This window comes from Planococcus citri, chromosome 4, assembly GCF_950023065.1.
Source record: "Planococcus citri chromosome 4, ihPlaCitr1.1, whole genome shotgun sequence".
In the NCBI taxonomy this organism is placed as follows: Eukaryota; Metazoa; Arthropoda; class Insecta; order Hemiptera; family Pseudococcidae; genus Planococcus; species Planococcus citri.
The window spans coordinates 17,895,661-17,910,284 of NC_088680.1; the positions used below are offsets into that span (position 1 = coordinate 17,895,661).

Below are 14,624 nucleotides of genomic sequence, written 5' to 3' on the forward strand. Positions count from 1 at the left end.
CACCTTACAAAGTTGACAACTGTGACAATTTCGGGAGATTTTGCCCTCCATTCCTTTGGGTCTTTTTTTAAAAATAAAATTTCTAAAAAAAATCATTCAAATTTTAGAACTTTGAAGCCAAAAAAATCAAAATCCTCGCATAAAAAAACATTATTCTTTCATCTATTAAAATACAAATTTTCAAACGCTTTTGACCTCGGTTCTCTTTGCCTAATTTGTTTCTCCCCTACAAAATGAAAGAATTCCATGTTTGAGGCTTTTATTCGGCAAAATTGGTACCTATTCTTTTCTCATATAAGTAGGTAAATTTTTGGTTGACACCTCCTCCCCTCCTCCCCCTCCCACAAGTAGTTGTACTCGTAGTTTATTTTAGCATACAGCATTCGCATTTATGTAGAACTCGTGTAATGTATCTGGCCAAATCCAATATACCTACTTGCGTTTTTACAATGTGTTGTGTTTGTTCTGAGAATGAGTACGAGTAAATGAGACTTTGTACTATTTTTGAAAACACCCATTCTTATCGAAATCATTTGTTTTCAGACATTCTTAGAACAGAACGAACCAACGAAACGAATGTGAGTAATCACTACGATTTATGGAAGGGGAGATGCATTTAGGTTAGAAGAAACAACAAAACCTAACCTATCGTATGGTGACAGCGTTTGTTATCGATATGTACCTTACCTACCTAATTATTCGACAACTTGTCCTGTAACTTTTAGGCTTAACGTTTTATTTTTCATGCGTTTTTATAATGGTTGTATTTCATTTTCATCAGTATCAAATAGTTCGTGAAATACATTTGTGATTTGTGAATTTTATTTATTGATTATTTCTCCAGCGAGTAGATACATATACCTAGGTAAGTCAGAAGCATTACTTAGGTACATCATTACTGAAATGAAAACTAGAAAAATTATTTATGAGAAAGTTGGATGAGATCATAGATCAAATCCGAACATATCTTTCATCTTATTTGATCTGACCAGATCCAATCAGGCCTCTTCTGTACTTATTAATTTATTGTCTGTTCAGGTCAAAATAAATCTAATTTTAGCAGAAATTAAAATGTCACACTACCTATAATTATTTTAATGATTTGTATATACATCTCTTTCTAACTCAAGATTGAGAGGTAGTGAGAAGTCTTCCTCAAAAAATAGATGTACTTTACATATAAATTAGAACGTTTCATATTCCTAAAACTTTATAACAAAGAGTCACGTCATGCATGGTGTTTTCAATTTTTTGGTGTTTTTGCAATATTCAAAATCGCTAAGGTTTGAGTTGTGAGTTAAAGAGAGATACGATACTTTTACTGTTTTACTACAAATGAGTAAATGTTCAAATTTTGAATTTTGTTTATTAAAAAAAAAAAAAACAACTGCATACAACAACTCAATTCCAAGGTCTAACTACATAGTTGTATGTATTTGAATGAAAAAACCTCCGCTATATAGGATGATGAAATCGGATAATAACTGAAATGTAGTCAAGACGAGGCCAAAATGTTGGTTACCTCTGAAATAAAATTTCTCCGTATAAATTGTTGACCTATTCTAAGATACCCCCCCCTCTCTCGCCAACAATATCCAAACTGCAACAAAATAGTAATTTTGGAAGATTTTTTTAATTCCAAGATATCTTCGGAAATCATCTTTTCTGGTTAAAGGTCGAGTTTCAGACGTTTCCAAAAGTTGTAAATGCTCAAATTTCTAAAAAATATCTAAAAATCTTTTTACTTATCTAAAAACTGCCAAAAAGTTTTACTATTTGAAAAAAAAAATTGTTTACCGATATTTCTCAAAAATATCTGCTTCTCGTTGAAATTGTCAAATAAATGTCTTGCTTTTTGACTGAAATTCTTGCTTCTTATGTAGCAATATTACCAAAGATTTTTACTCTTGTTTTTCGACAAATCATCCAGAATGTCTCGCTTTTTTACCAAAAATTCTCAAATATTCTCGACTTTTAACAAACTTGCTAAAAATTAACGGTTTTTGCAAAAAATTCCAAGAAGTCACTGTTTTTTAAAACACGTTTTGCCATGAATTGTAAAAAAGCCCTTCTTTTTGTTATTGTAGGAATCTGGATTTTTACCCAATTTTTTTTCTGTCAAAACTTGCAAAAATTCTTACTTTGTTCCCAAAAATTACCGAAAAATTTCGCTTCTTTATTAAAAAGTAGATATTAAAATACCTAGTTCAACCTTTTTAAAAATTAATAAAAACTAAAACTTTCAATTTATAATGTTCTGTTTTTTTTTTTTTTTTTTTTTTTGGTAGTTGGGCTGTAATAAATTTCGTGGTGGATTACCCCAATGGTCCATAGCTCTTTCTTTTGAAAAAATCGGGTCAAATAGGTAATTGCACACTGGTAAGGTTCCCTCTTGTTGGGCAGTTTAGGCAAAAATGTACAGTTTTTCGATGTTTTGCCATAAAAACAGGAGTTTCTTGGAAATTTTGACAAAAAGTAGGACTTTTTGAAATTTTTACAAAATATCAAACTGAACAGATATTGGACACTTTAGCCAAAAAATGAAACTACTTATTGTAGGCAATTTTGGCCATCATTTTGAACTCCTCGTCAATGTTGACAAAAAATGAGACTTTCTAAAATTTGTTGACAAGAAATGGGAGGTTTTGACAATTTTGACCAAAAAAAAAGTCAAGGTAGGTATGTACTTTTTATCGTTATTTTAGCAAACAAAAAAAATGCATTTCTCGACAATTTTGACAAAAAAACTGAAATCGCTAAGTTCCAGAAAAAGTGAAAAAAAAAATGTCGAAGAATGTAACTGTGAAACGAAAACTGTTGAGAGGGTGTCCTTTAAGCCCTGATCAAGGGTATAGGTGCCAAAGTTGATTTTTGACTCTTCGAGAGCGATTTGAAATTACTGGAAAAATCTGAAAACTCGCTTGAGGCTCCAAAAAGGTCAAATTAAGATTGTTTTCGAGTCAAATCTGGAAGGTACAAAATTGGTCAAAACTCAAAAGTACAGTTTTGAACTCACACTCCTGGAATTCGCTCAGTGGCCTCCTAAAAAGATCAAGAAGATGTCCAGTAAATACTGACCAAAGTGGTAGATGCCAAAGTTCATTTTTGGTCCTTGTAGACTTCCAGTGAGATTTGAAAGCCAGCTGGAGACTTCAAAAAGATCGAATTGAGGTTTGGGGGGGGGGTCAGGTGATCAGGTAGATCCATCAGACAATATCTTGTCGAAAATCCTGCTCGGTGTGTACCTTTTCTGACAATTGAATTTTTTCACTTTTTCTGGAATTTACAAAATTGTAAAGAGAAAATTTACTTTCAAACTCACACTCTTGGAATTTTTTAGTAACCACTTGAAATTTCCAATAGGATGCCCCACAAGCATCAACCAAACGTAAGCTGATGGTAATTTTTTCCCTCTCTAGGGCGATTTAAAATTTCTGGAGAAAATCAAAAAATCGCTGGAGGCTCCAGAATGACCCAAAACCACTAAGCAGTTGAATTGAAGAACTCCCTATTGACAATAATGGTTCACCTTGCTCAAAAATTTATATATTTTCATTAAAAATTTGAACAGATTGTCCTTAAGAGCATTTTTTGAATTTTTAAAAATTTTCAAAAATTTTCCAAAAATCCAAAAATGAACTTTAGCGCACCTGAAATTCGGATTAATGAGGTTTTAAGACGTGCTCTCTCAATTTAGCTTGATGTGCGTTCAAAAAGTTACCATGTTGGAAAATAAAAGGAAAAAAATTACCTATTTTGAAAAAACAAAAAAAATAATTTGAAAAACTTGAATTTACCAATTACCTATCTACCTATTAACTTAAAGAGGGAGGACGTTTCTTAGCACCAAGTTCCTCAAACTTTTCATATCATTAATTTACTTTATTTTTTGAATTTTCAGATCAACCCAATGGCTTCAATAAACCCCCTGGTGTTTCACTCCAGCCCACCATCTTTGAAAAAGATCACTTCCATCTCCATAACCAAACACCTGTGGAAAGATAAAATCATCGATGGCTCGTTCGAGCGCACCTTTTTCGATAAACCATCGCCGTTCAAATTCGACAACAGGCTACCAATACCGCAAATGCTGGCCGATTCGATCGATCAAGATATCGTCGCGATTCGCTCTCAATTAAAGAAATGGCTGCATTATATCCGCTGTCGGATCTTCTGCTGGCAAAGCATCGTATTCGACGTATTGAAGAAATACTTCGACCGACTCATTTGGAACATCGATGGAACCATCAACGATATTTCAACCGCTCGCGATATGTTAACATGGCCTAGGTTATCGCCCCTTAATAAATATCGAATCGCTTGCGTTTACTGTTTAGCCGAAAACGTACGAGAAATCAGAAGCACCTTGCCTCCTGAAATATTCTGGGCTAGGTACTCGTACGATGAAGATCCTATGCTGTATTACTGGGAACAGTCGCTTCGCGGATCTCGAGATGCCCGATTAGAACCCAGTAGTATTGTAAAAAATCATCAAGTCGATCGTTGGTCCGCGATCGAGTATTTCTTCAATCAGGCCAGACAGCCGGATCAACAAAGACTAGTCATATCGACGATCATATCTCATAAAAGTTGCTTCTATACGAGGAAACTGCTGCCTTTATTGGATCAGACTCGCTTAGAGTACGTGATTTGCGAATTCGGCTGCGATATCATGATCGATCTGCTGTGTTGTCCGGATAGTCAGCATATTGCTCTTGAAACCTGGACCTATGTGAAGGACCGAATAAACAAGGCTCACTTCGAGGAACTTATTCGCTGGGTTTTAACCTTCGAAGCTGAATACAAGCAACCAATGGATGAAGAATTAGTCTCCACATCTATCGAAATATGGAACCGGTGTCCACCTCGACTGAAACAATCCTGTTTACGTGATATTCTCAACGATTCCGAATTATTCGATTATTACGGATCGAATTTCAGAAAACTTCCTCGTGATTTAAGATTCATCAAGAGAATAATCTCCGATGCCAGTCGCCAGATGAGGAATGAGTTCTGGAAGAAAAATTGGAATCTGTTGATTCGAGGCAGTCGTCCGATTTATTTGAAAGATTTGATGGAAATGTGCATGGATCCGAAAGAAATAGATCATTTTAAAGAGCACACAATGGGTGAGTTTGAATTCATTAGGGAATATTGTCTGGAGTTGATTAAGAAAAGATGCTACTACGAGTTGGACGATTACTTAACATTCTGCTATAAAGAAAGGAAGAAAAATCTCGATGTTCAGCGTCGAGTGGTGGAGTATTATTTTCCACGAAAAAAACCCAAATGTCCGGAAGAAGAATGGCGCGAATATCAAGCAGAATGTATAAGAAAATTGGATATTGGAATAAGCGAATTTAGAGAATTCCGCAATAGGGTGAATGCTAATCGACGTAATAATCGGTTCCGGCCTCGAAGACTTATACGTTTTTTGCGAATGATATTTACAGGTTGTATTTTTAGCTGAAATATAATGTTTTTTGAGAAAATTTCGCAATTTGCTTGCTATACATACAGGTCTATTCTACTCCAGCAATTAAATTTTTATTTGTTTTGAAAATTAGAAAAAAGAAGAGATGAGAATTTGACTGCTTTGTAGATAAGTACAAACCAAATTTAAGTGTTTGATGCTGACAAGGAAACTTTTTGAACTGGCGCTCTCCGATTTGAATGAAACCAAAATAAATCGAAAGAACGTGTCCTAAAACCTCGGTAACCAAAATTTCAGGGTCTAACGTTCATTTTTGGATTCATGACAAATTTTTTGAAAATGTAAACAAATTTGTTTTAAAAAAAAACTATTTTAAGGCCGATTTTTAAACTGTTTCATGAAATTTGAATCGAAGTACCGGAAGTAAGTAGGCCAGATTTCAACTCCTATCGCAGTTTTCTTCGATTTTTATTTTTTCGTAGAGAATGAGTCATTCGATTTTTCAAAAATCGTCTAGGTAGGTAGTAGGTACCTACTTCAATTGAGCACTTGAAATTCGACTTTTTGATGAAGGAAGAGCCTACGTTCCTAATGGACAGCGGGTTTGGACTCGCCGACCTTAAAGTAGTTGGGAAGCATTTCCTCCATTTTTAAAAAAATTAAAAAATCAGTATAAAAAATGCAAAGGAGATTTCATGCTTAAAAAAAACCTTTTGGTAGCGAATCAGCTGGGCGGACTGGTTTATATAATGTTACCTGGCGATCGCAGGAGAGTTCCAAGACACGAAGGGGGCGCTGAAGCCATTTTTAAATCCAAAAAAATATACCATTTTCACTTTCTTTAAAACATAAATTTTTGCAAACTTTTGCCCTTGCATCGCTTGGGTCAGTTTGCTTTTCCTTTTAATTAAAAATCGAAATTTTTAATCAAGTAGGTACATTCAAATTTTAAAATTATGTTGTCAAAAAAATGAAGTCATCACAAAAACACATTGTTTTTTACCTCTCAAAATAAATATTTTTAAAATTTTTTGCTCTCGGTTGACTTGGACCTCTGTGTTTTTTTTTTTCAAATTTGCCCTCGTTTCGCTCGAACCAATTTCTATCTCTTTCTTAAACTAAAAAAATACCATATTTGAAGCTTAAAAAATTCAAAATGGAAAATAACAATTTTTTATACTTACTTAGGTACTATACCATAATAATGTGAATCATATCAATTGCCAAAATTATCATTTCGTCTTTTATTTCACTTTAAAAACTCGTCATTTTATCGGGAAAATTGTTTTTTTTTTTTACATAGTTAGCAAATTTGAAGCCCCCCCCCCAAAAAAAACACCTATAAGTATTTAGTTTTGTTCCTATCAGGTTGACTAATTTTCGTGAAATTGAATAAAAAGACAAAAGCAAAAATCAATTGCACTAGCGCTTTACATTCAAGTAAGTATCCGAACCTGAAAAAAAACAGGTCGAGAAAGATTCTTAAAGGGAAGGGGATAAAAATTTTGAGATGCCCATTTCGTGCATCCGTGAGGGGCGCCTAACCGACCACCCCGTCCAGAGACACCCCATTTTTTTACATTACTCTGAGGTGGATCGCAGGCAGTTTCAATCCGTTTTGGACCCTCCAGCAGATTTTTAGAAACTTCTGTTTTTCAAAAAATGCCACAAAATCTATCCGAATCAACTTTCGGCTTTTCAACTTCATTTTGATGAAATTTTGTAGAAACTGCAAGTTTCAAAAATTTACTGGAGGCTCCAGCAATTTCCAAAAACTCGCTGAAGACTACAAAGCGGCTTGAAATCTACTTACAGTCGACTTCATAGCGTATTAAAATTAGTTTGCAGAATGAATTTCCGCTTTCCAACTTCATTTGATGAAATTTGGTGAGAATTGCAAGTTTCAAAAATGTGCTGTCCAATCCCCCTCAGGGGGCGGGTGGGGGGGTCTATTATTTTCACATTGTCTCGAGGTACTCAACTTCAGCAGTCCATTCCTCCAAAACTATGATACTTTGATCAAAACTGATAGCACAGTTCGAAAGGGCATTGCATTTACAACTTTTTAAGCATTTTGAAATTTTCAAAAAATGAAATTTGGACTGGAGCTACCATTTAAAATTTTGAAAAAATTTCCATAGATGTGTACTTTTGATGCTTTTTTGAAATATTCAATTTTCGAGATGGGATCTTTTAATGGAGGGGAAGCACCCCACCGCCAATTTTGGGCGAAACTTTCGAAAGAAAATCTGGGGCATGTGATATATTGAATTCTATGTTTTTGGTGACGCTGAACACGAATATGACGTCAGATTTTTGATAGGACCCCATCCACGGCCTCCAACAATTTTTTTGGACTTTTACCTATTGAGGGAGGTTCTAGGAGCCATGGGTGAGGTCGATTGTAAAAAACTATGGCTATATTCGTGTTCAGCGATATCGAAAACATACTATTTCATGTGTCAAATGAATGTACCTAATCCTTTTTTTGGGGGTTACCCCCTTTGGGGAGGTGCTGGGGGCCGTGGATGTGTCCAATCAAAAATCTGACGTCATATTTGTGTTCAGCGTCACCAAAAACATACTATTCTATGTGTCGCACGTACAAAACACTTTTGAACTTTTACCCCCTTTGGGGAGGTGCTGGGGGCCATGGGTGGTGTCCTATCAAAAATCTGACGTCATATTCGTGTTCAGCGTCACCAAAAACATAGAATTCGATGTATCACATGCCCCAGATTTTCTTTCGAAAGTTTTGCCCCAAATTGTGGGTGGGGGTGCTCCCCTCCATTAAGAGATCCCATCTCGAAAATTGAATATTTCGAAAAAGCATCAAAAGGTACATCTATGGAAATTTTTTCAAAATTTTAAATGGTAGCTCCCACTTACAGCGCCATTTTGAAATTTTAACATTCAATTTGAAAGTTCAACTTTCATTTTTTGAAAGTTTCAAAATGCTAAAAAAGTTGTAAATGCAATGCCCTTTCGAACTGTACTATCAGTTTTGATCAAAGTATCATAGTTTTGGAGAAATGGGCTGTTAAAGTTGAGTACCATGAGACAATGTGAAAATAATGGAAGCCCCCCCCCGCCCCCTGAGGAGGCTGGGACCAAGTGACTGGATGGATATATATTGTAAAAAAAATTTGAGCGAAATCGAAAGACATGACTCAAAAATGTTGGTTGAGTTGACATGGAATGACCCTACAGTGAACCTGGAATTGAGGAGCTGAGAATCAAAACTCACATTTGCCACCATAAACGATTTTGAGAAAAACGCGAAAAACTGAGTTAGTAGTGTTGCCAGTTGAAAAAACTTATAATACCAAAATGAATCATTAGATAGCGCTACTAGCACACGATTCCGTGTGTTGGCTGATTTTCACCTAGCTCCCTTCTGCTTTAATATCCAGACAAAGAATGGCAAATGTGAGTTTTGACTCCAAGATTTGCGATCAAATTTTTTTTCACTGTTTTAATTACGACGATAGGGAAAAGTTTGATAACAAGCTGAATTTTGGTACTCGGGGGTTTTTTGATACGCTGAACACGAATTTGGAGTGTCCAGGTGAATCCGGTGTACGCTTCCCCCTTTTTTGTGGACCTTAAGCCCCCAAATTTGTTTTTTTGCGTTTGAGTCCGAAAATATGCAATTTTATTCAAAATTCATGTTTTTTGGGTCGAAGAATACGAATTTGACAATATTTTTTTTGTAGGGGTGGGGGATGAGGGGGCGAGGGGGCGAGAAATTCAAAATTTGACTATAGTGATGTGTGATATGTCGAAATGTATGTTTTTGAGGGTGTAGATCACGAATTTGACAATATTTTTTTCGTAGGGGTGAATTGGGGGGGATGAAGGGGGTGAAAACGGTGAAAAATTCAAAATTTGACCATAATGATGTGTGATATGTCAAAATGTATGTTTTCGAGGTTGTAGATCACGAATTTGACAATATTTTTTTCGTAAGGGTTGATGGTGGGGGATGAAGGGGATGAAAAATTCAAAATTTGACCATAATGATGTGTGATATGTCGAAATGTATGTTTTTGAAGGTGTAGATCACGAATTTGACAATATTTTTTTGTAGGGGTGAATTGTGGGGGATGAAGGGGGTGAAAACGGTGAAAAATTCAAAATTTGACCATAATGATGTGTGATATGTCAAAATGTATGTTTTCGAGGTTGTAGATCACGAATTTGACAATATTTTTTTCGTAGGGGTTGATGGTGGGGGATGAAGGGGATGAAAAATTCAAAATTTGACCATAATGATGTGTGATATGTCAAAATGTATGTTTTTGAAGGTGTAGAAAAGGTGAAGTATGGGGGATGGAGAATTTTCTATTGGAGAGCCGTCAAAGTCCCTGGAAGAAAAAATTTGTAACATTTAAACAAAATTCACCATGATTTTTCACTATAATTGACTGTTGAGGTCGCCGGGGCATTCGGGGGCAAAAATGGCAAATGACATCTTGAAATACACTATCTTCAGTATTAGCCCCTGGATTTCCCGTGCATCTACGTGCAAAAATTTGTTCTATTCCTATTTATGTAGCAGAGTAGGCAAAACACGGAGTTTTAACGTAAATTAAACCTCTATAATGACTTTATAACAACTAAAATTGAGTAAATTGATGAAAATTACTCACTTTCAGTTGAATTATTTATACTTGGTACATTTCGACATATCACACATCATTATAGTCAAATTTTGAATTGTTCACCGTTTTCACCCCCTTCATCCCCCACAGTTCACCCCTACGAAAAAAATATTGTCAAATTCGTGATCTACACCCTCAAAAACATACATTTCGACATATCACACATCATTATGGTCAAATTTTGAATTTTTCACCCCCTTCATCCCCCACCATTAACCCCTACGAAAAAAATATTGTCAAATTCGTGATCTACAACCACGAAAACATACATTTCGACATATCACACATCATTATAGTCAAATTTTGAATTTTTAACCATTTTCACCCCTCAGCCCCCACCATTGACCCCTACGAAAAAAATATTGTCAAATTCGTGATCTACATCCTCAAAAACATACATTTCGACATATCACACATCATTATAGTCAAATTTTGAATTTCTCGCCCCCCTCACCCCCTCATCCCCCACCCCTACAAAAAAAATATTGTCAAATTCTTATTCTGCGACCCAAAAAACATAAATTTTGCATAATATTGCATATTTTCGGACTTAAACGCATAAAAACAAATTTGGGGGCTTAAGGTCCACAAAAAAGGGGGAAGCGTACACCGGATTCACCTGGACACCCCAAATTCGTGTTCAGCGTATCAAAAAAACCCCGGGAAACAGAATTCAGCTTGTTATCAAACTTTTCCCTATGGAATTTTGCAAACAAAACTAAGTTTTGATTCTAACCCTTGGTTTTGAAAGGGAATTTCACACCAAAATGACTTTGATCCAAAAAAACCGAATATGTCACATTATAGAGTGTAAAACGGTATATCCAAATCTGCCATAAAACCGTATTTTTTTTTTTTTTTGGCAAATGTGAGTTTTGATTCTCAGCTCCTCAATTATATGTACTTACGTATTGTATTATGCAATCCAACGGCGGTTCAGATTCAACGTTGTTCATGGAAAGAATTCGAATTGGGAAATATTTAAGTACTTCATTTTTATTCGTTGATGCATTTCACACACAAAATTGAAAATGTGGTAGGAGAGAGCAAGGGGAATTGTGCGCACTCTGAAAAAAAAATTGTTTCAGCATTGAATCAAACTGATACGAAATGATTTTATTCCAAGTTTAAAAAAAATAAGCTCCGTGTGGCCAGCCCCGACCATGTGGGGGTGGGGGTCGAAAATAGTGCCAATCGTTTGTGCTTCGTTTGTGCACGTTTGTGCACTAATTACTTTCGTTTGTGCTCACCCCCTTCATGGCGTATTTGAAGGGAGCCTTGGTCGGGGCTGGGGACACGCAGCCCCGACCATGAGGGGGAGGGGGTTGAAATTAGTGTCAATCGTTTGTGCTTCGTTTGTGCACGTTTGTGCACCAATTGGTTTCGTTTGTGCTTGCTCCCCTACAAAGTGGAAATGGTCGGGGCTGGGGACACGCAGCCCCGACCATGAAGGGGAGGGGGTTGAAAATAGTGCCAATCGTTTGTGCTTCGTTTGTGCACGTTTGTGCACCAATTGGTTTCGTTTGTGCTCGCTCCCCTACAAAGTTGAAATGGTCGGGGCTGGGGACATGCTAATAGGAGGAGCCCATAGGAAGGGCTTTAGAGGAATGAAAACCATACGCATCGTTTGTGCTTTTGATGCTGAGGATTGTGCACTCATCAAATTGACCCATTGCGTTCGTTTTGTTATACTTGTAATTAAAAGCGTAATTATTCTTGGTCGGGGCTGGGGACACGCAGCCCCGACCATGAGGGGGAGAGGGTCGAAAATAGTGCAAATCGTTTGTGCTTCGTTTGTGCACGTTTGTGCACCAATTGGTTTCGTTTGTGCTCACTCCCCTACAAAGTTGAAATGGAAGGGGGCTGGAGACACGGGGGTGAAATGGGAATTTTGAGAAAAATAACTATCAATGAGTAGGGTATCGCTTCCATATGATTCGATACCGCTGAGCACGAATATGACCTCAGATGTTCTGCTACACTCACCTACCCCACTCTAGAGCCCCTCAGCCTCCCTCAATTTTCACAATTTTCGAAATAAAGTTTTTTTGATGACATTGGTGTCGTTTTCATATGATTCGATACCGCTGAGCACGAATATGACCTCAGATGTTTGTGTTTAACAAAATACATGCTTAGGTATTCCAGGAGATCAGTACAGAAGTAAATTTTTGATCACTTTGCAAATGGTACAAAAATTGAAAAAAAAACAATCTTCCAAAGAAAAAAATTCGTGGAACTATATAAACCAAATTCAATGCAATCCTTCATTACGAGCAAAAAGTCCCTCCTCAAAGAGAACTTATTTTTAATACCCTATCCTGATTTTTTTGCATCGGTCCCCACCCACCCAACCTGTTTTTGGATAAAATGACCCGATTGTATGTTCATGTTTTCTGTCCACCTGGGCAATTGCCATCAAAATCCAAGAACAGTTTTTTGATTCTACTCATTTACTGAGTGTCTGGAAACTTCCAAATATGTAGCTTCTTTTTGAGTTAATTAGTGGTTTGAAAATTTTGTCTTCTGAAACCAACATCATCAAAATAACTACTTTAAAAATCGTGAAAATAGAGGGAGGCTGAGGGGCTCTGGAGAAGACTAGGTGATTGTAGCAGAAAATCTGAAGTCATATTCGTGATCGGCGGTATCGAATCATATTAAAACGACACCAATGTCATCAAAATAAATTTATTTCGAAAATTGTGAAAATTGAGGAGGGCTTAGGGGCTCTGGAGAGGGGTAAGCAAGTGTAGCAGAACATCTGAGGTCATATTAGTGCTCAGCGGTATCGAATCATATGGAAGCGATACCCTACTCATTGATAGTTATTTTTCTCAAAATTCCCATTTCACCCCCGTGTCTCCAGCCCCCTTCCATTTCAACTTTGTAGGGGAGTGAGCACAAACGAAACCAATTGGTGCACAAACGTGCACAAACGAAGCACAAACGATTTGCACTATTTTCGACCCTCTCCCCCTCATGGTCGGGGCTGCGTGTCCCCAGCCCCGACCAAGAATAATTACGCTTTTAATTACAAGTATAACAAAACGAACGCAATGGGTCAATTTGATGAGTGCACAATCCTCAGCATCAAAAGCACAAACGATGCGTATGGTTTTCATTCCTCTAAAGCCCTTCCTATGGGCTCCTCCTATTAGCATGTCCCCAGCCCCGACCATTTCAACTTTGTAGGGGAGCGAGCACAAACGAAACCAATTGGTGCACAAACGTGCACAAACGAAGCACAAACGATTGGTACTATTTTCAACCCCCTCCCCTTCATGGTCGGGGCTGCGTGTCCCCAGCCCCGACCATTTCCACTTTGTAGGGGAGCAAGCACAAACGAAACCAATTGGTGCACAAACGTGCACAAACGAAGCACAAACGATTGACACTAATTTCAACCCCCTCCCCCTCATGGTCGGGGCTGCGTGTCCCCAGCCCCGACCAAGGCTCCCTTCAAATACGCCATGAAGGGGGTGAGCACAAACGAAAGTAATTAGTGCACAAACGTGCACAAACGAAGCACAAACGATTGGCACTATTTTCGACCCCCACCCCCACATGGTCGGGGCTGGCCACACGGAGCCAAAAAAATATTAACAATTTAAGCGAATGAAAATACACCGTGCTGTTTTGACTTACTAATAATACATAGATTAGATAGGTATATATTCGATTACACGAGAGTCTTTAAAATATAAAATTCCATTAAAATTGTCAAGTTTATATGACATTGGAGATCTTTTATAAATATGTATGTATCTACCTACTCTTAAGAAAATAATACCTACTCAATGTTTGAAAAAAAAATCTTAAAATCAAGCACTACGCAATCATTTTACTGTAGGTAGTTAGGTACCTACCTATGAATATTTTTTAAAAAAGTTGATTTTTTGAAAAATGATTACCTATTGGATGGCGGGTGGAATATTATAAATAATCCAAAAATCACCTTAAGTCTTCTGATTTTGCTCAAAAAATTTAATTTTAATTTTATTGTGACCAACTCCACCAAGGATGAGTACTCGGATTTCTACACGCTTCTGTCGGAGCATTGAGAAAATTATAGTAACGAAGAGCACCTTCGCCTCTCCAGTTGACTAAATTATTTTGCGCATCGTAGAATCGTACCGTCATCAAAAAGGTAGTCGGTCTTCGCGAATTCACATTTTCCAATAGCGAATATATCGGCGCTAAAGCCCAGCGTATGTAAGCACCTACTGGCGATTCTATGAGGTAATCTCGGAGCATTTCCTCTACAGCGTACCAACCAGGTGTAGGTATTGTACTACCTGATATCCTAACCTCTCGATTCACTGTAGGACTTTGAGGCGCGAAATTAAACGGTACATTAGGACCTCCTAACGACGATGCTAAAAGGTGGCCTGCTTCATCGTCATTTGCTCTGTCCATTTGTCGTAAATGTTCGTGTACCTCTTGAGGAATCGAATCTCTTTGCGGAGGCATATGATGCTGATGTATTTCAGCCCGTATAAGGGCTGTTAAATCAATACTACTGT

At 37.1% G+C, this 14,624-nt stretch overlaps 1 protein-coding gene across 1 annotated transcript; it reads left to right on the plus strand.

Moving 5' to 3' along the window:
* Positions 1 to 629: 629 nt before the first annotated feature.
* On the plus strand, positions 630 to 5,492 carry LOC135844736 (uncharacterized). Its single transcript, XM_065363062.1, has 2 exons — positions 630 to 865; positions 3,902 to 5,492. The coding sequence occupies exon 2, from the start codon at positions 3,911 to 3,913 to the stop codon at positions 5,468 to 5,470; it is 1,560 nt and encodes a 519-aa protein (XP_065219134.1). The 5' UTR covers positions 630 to 865; positions 3,902 to 3,910; the 3' UTR covers positions 5,471 to 5,492.
* Positions 5,493 to 14,624: the final 9,132 nt, after the last annotated feature.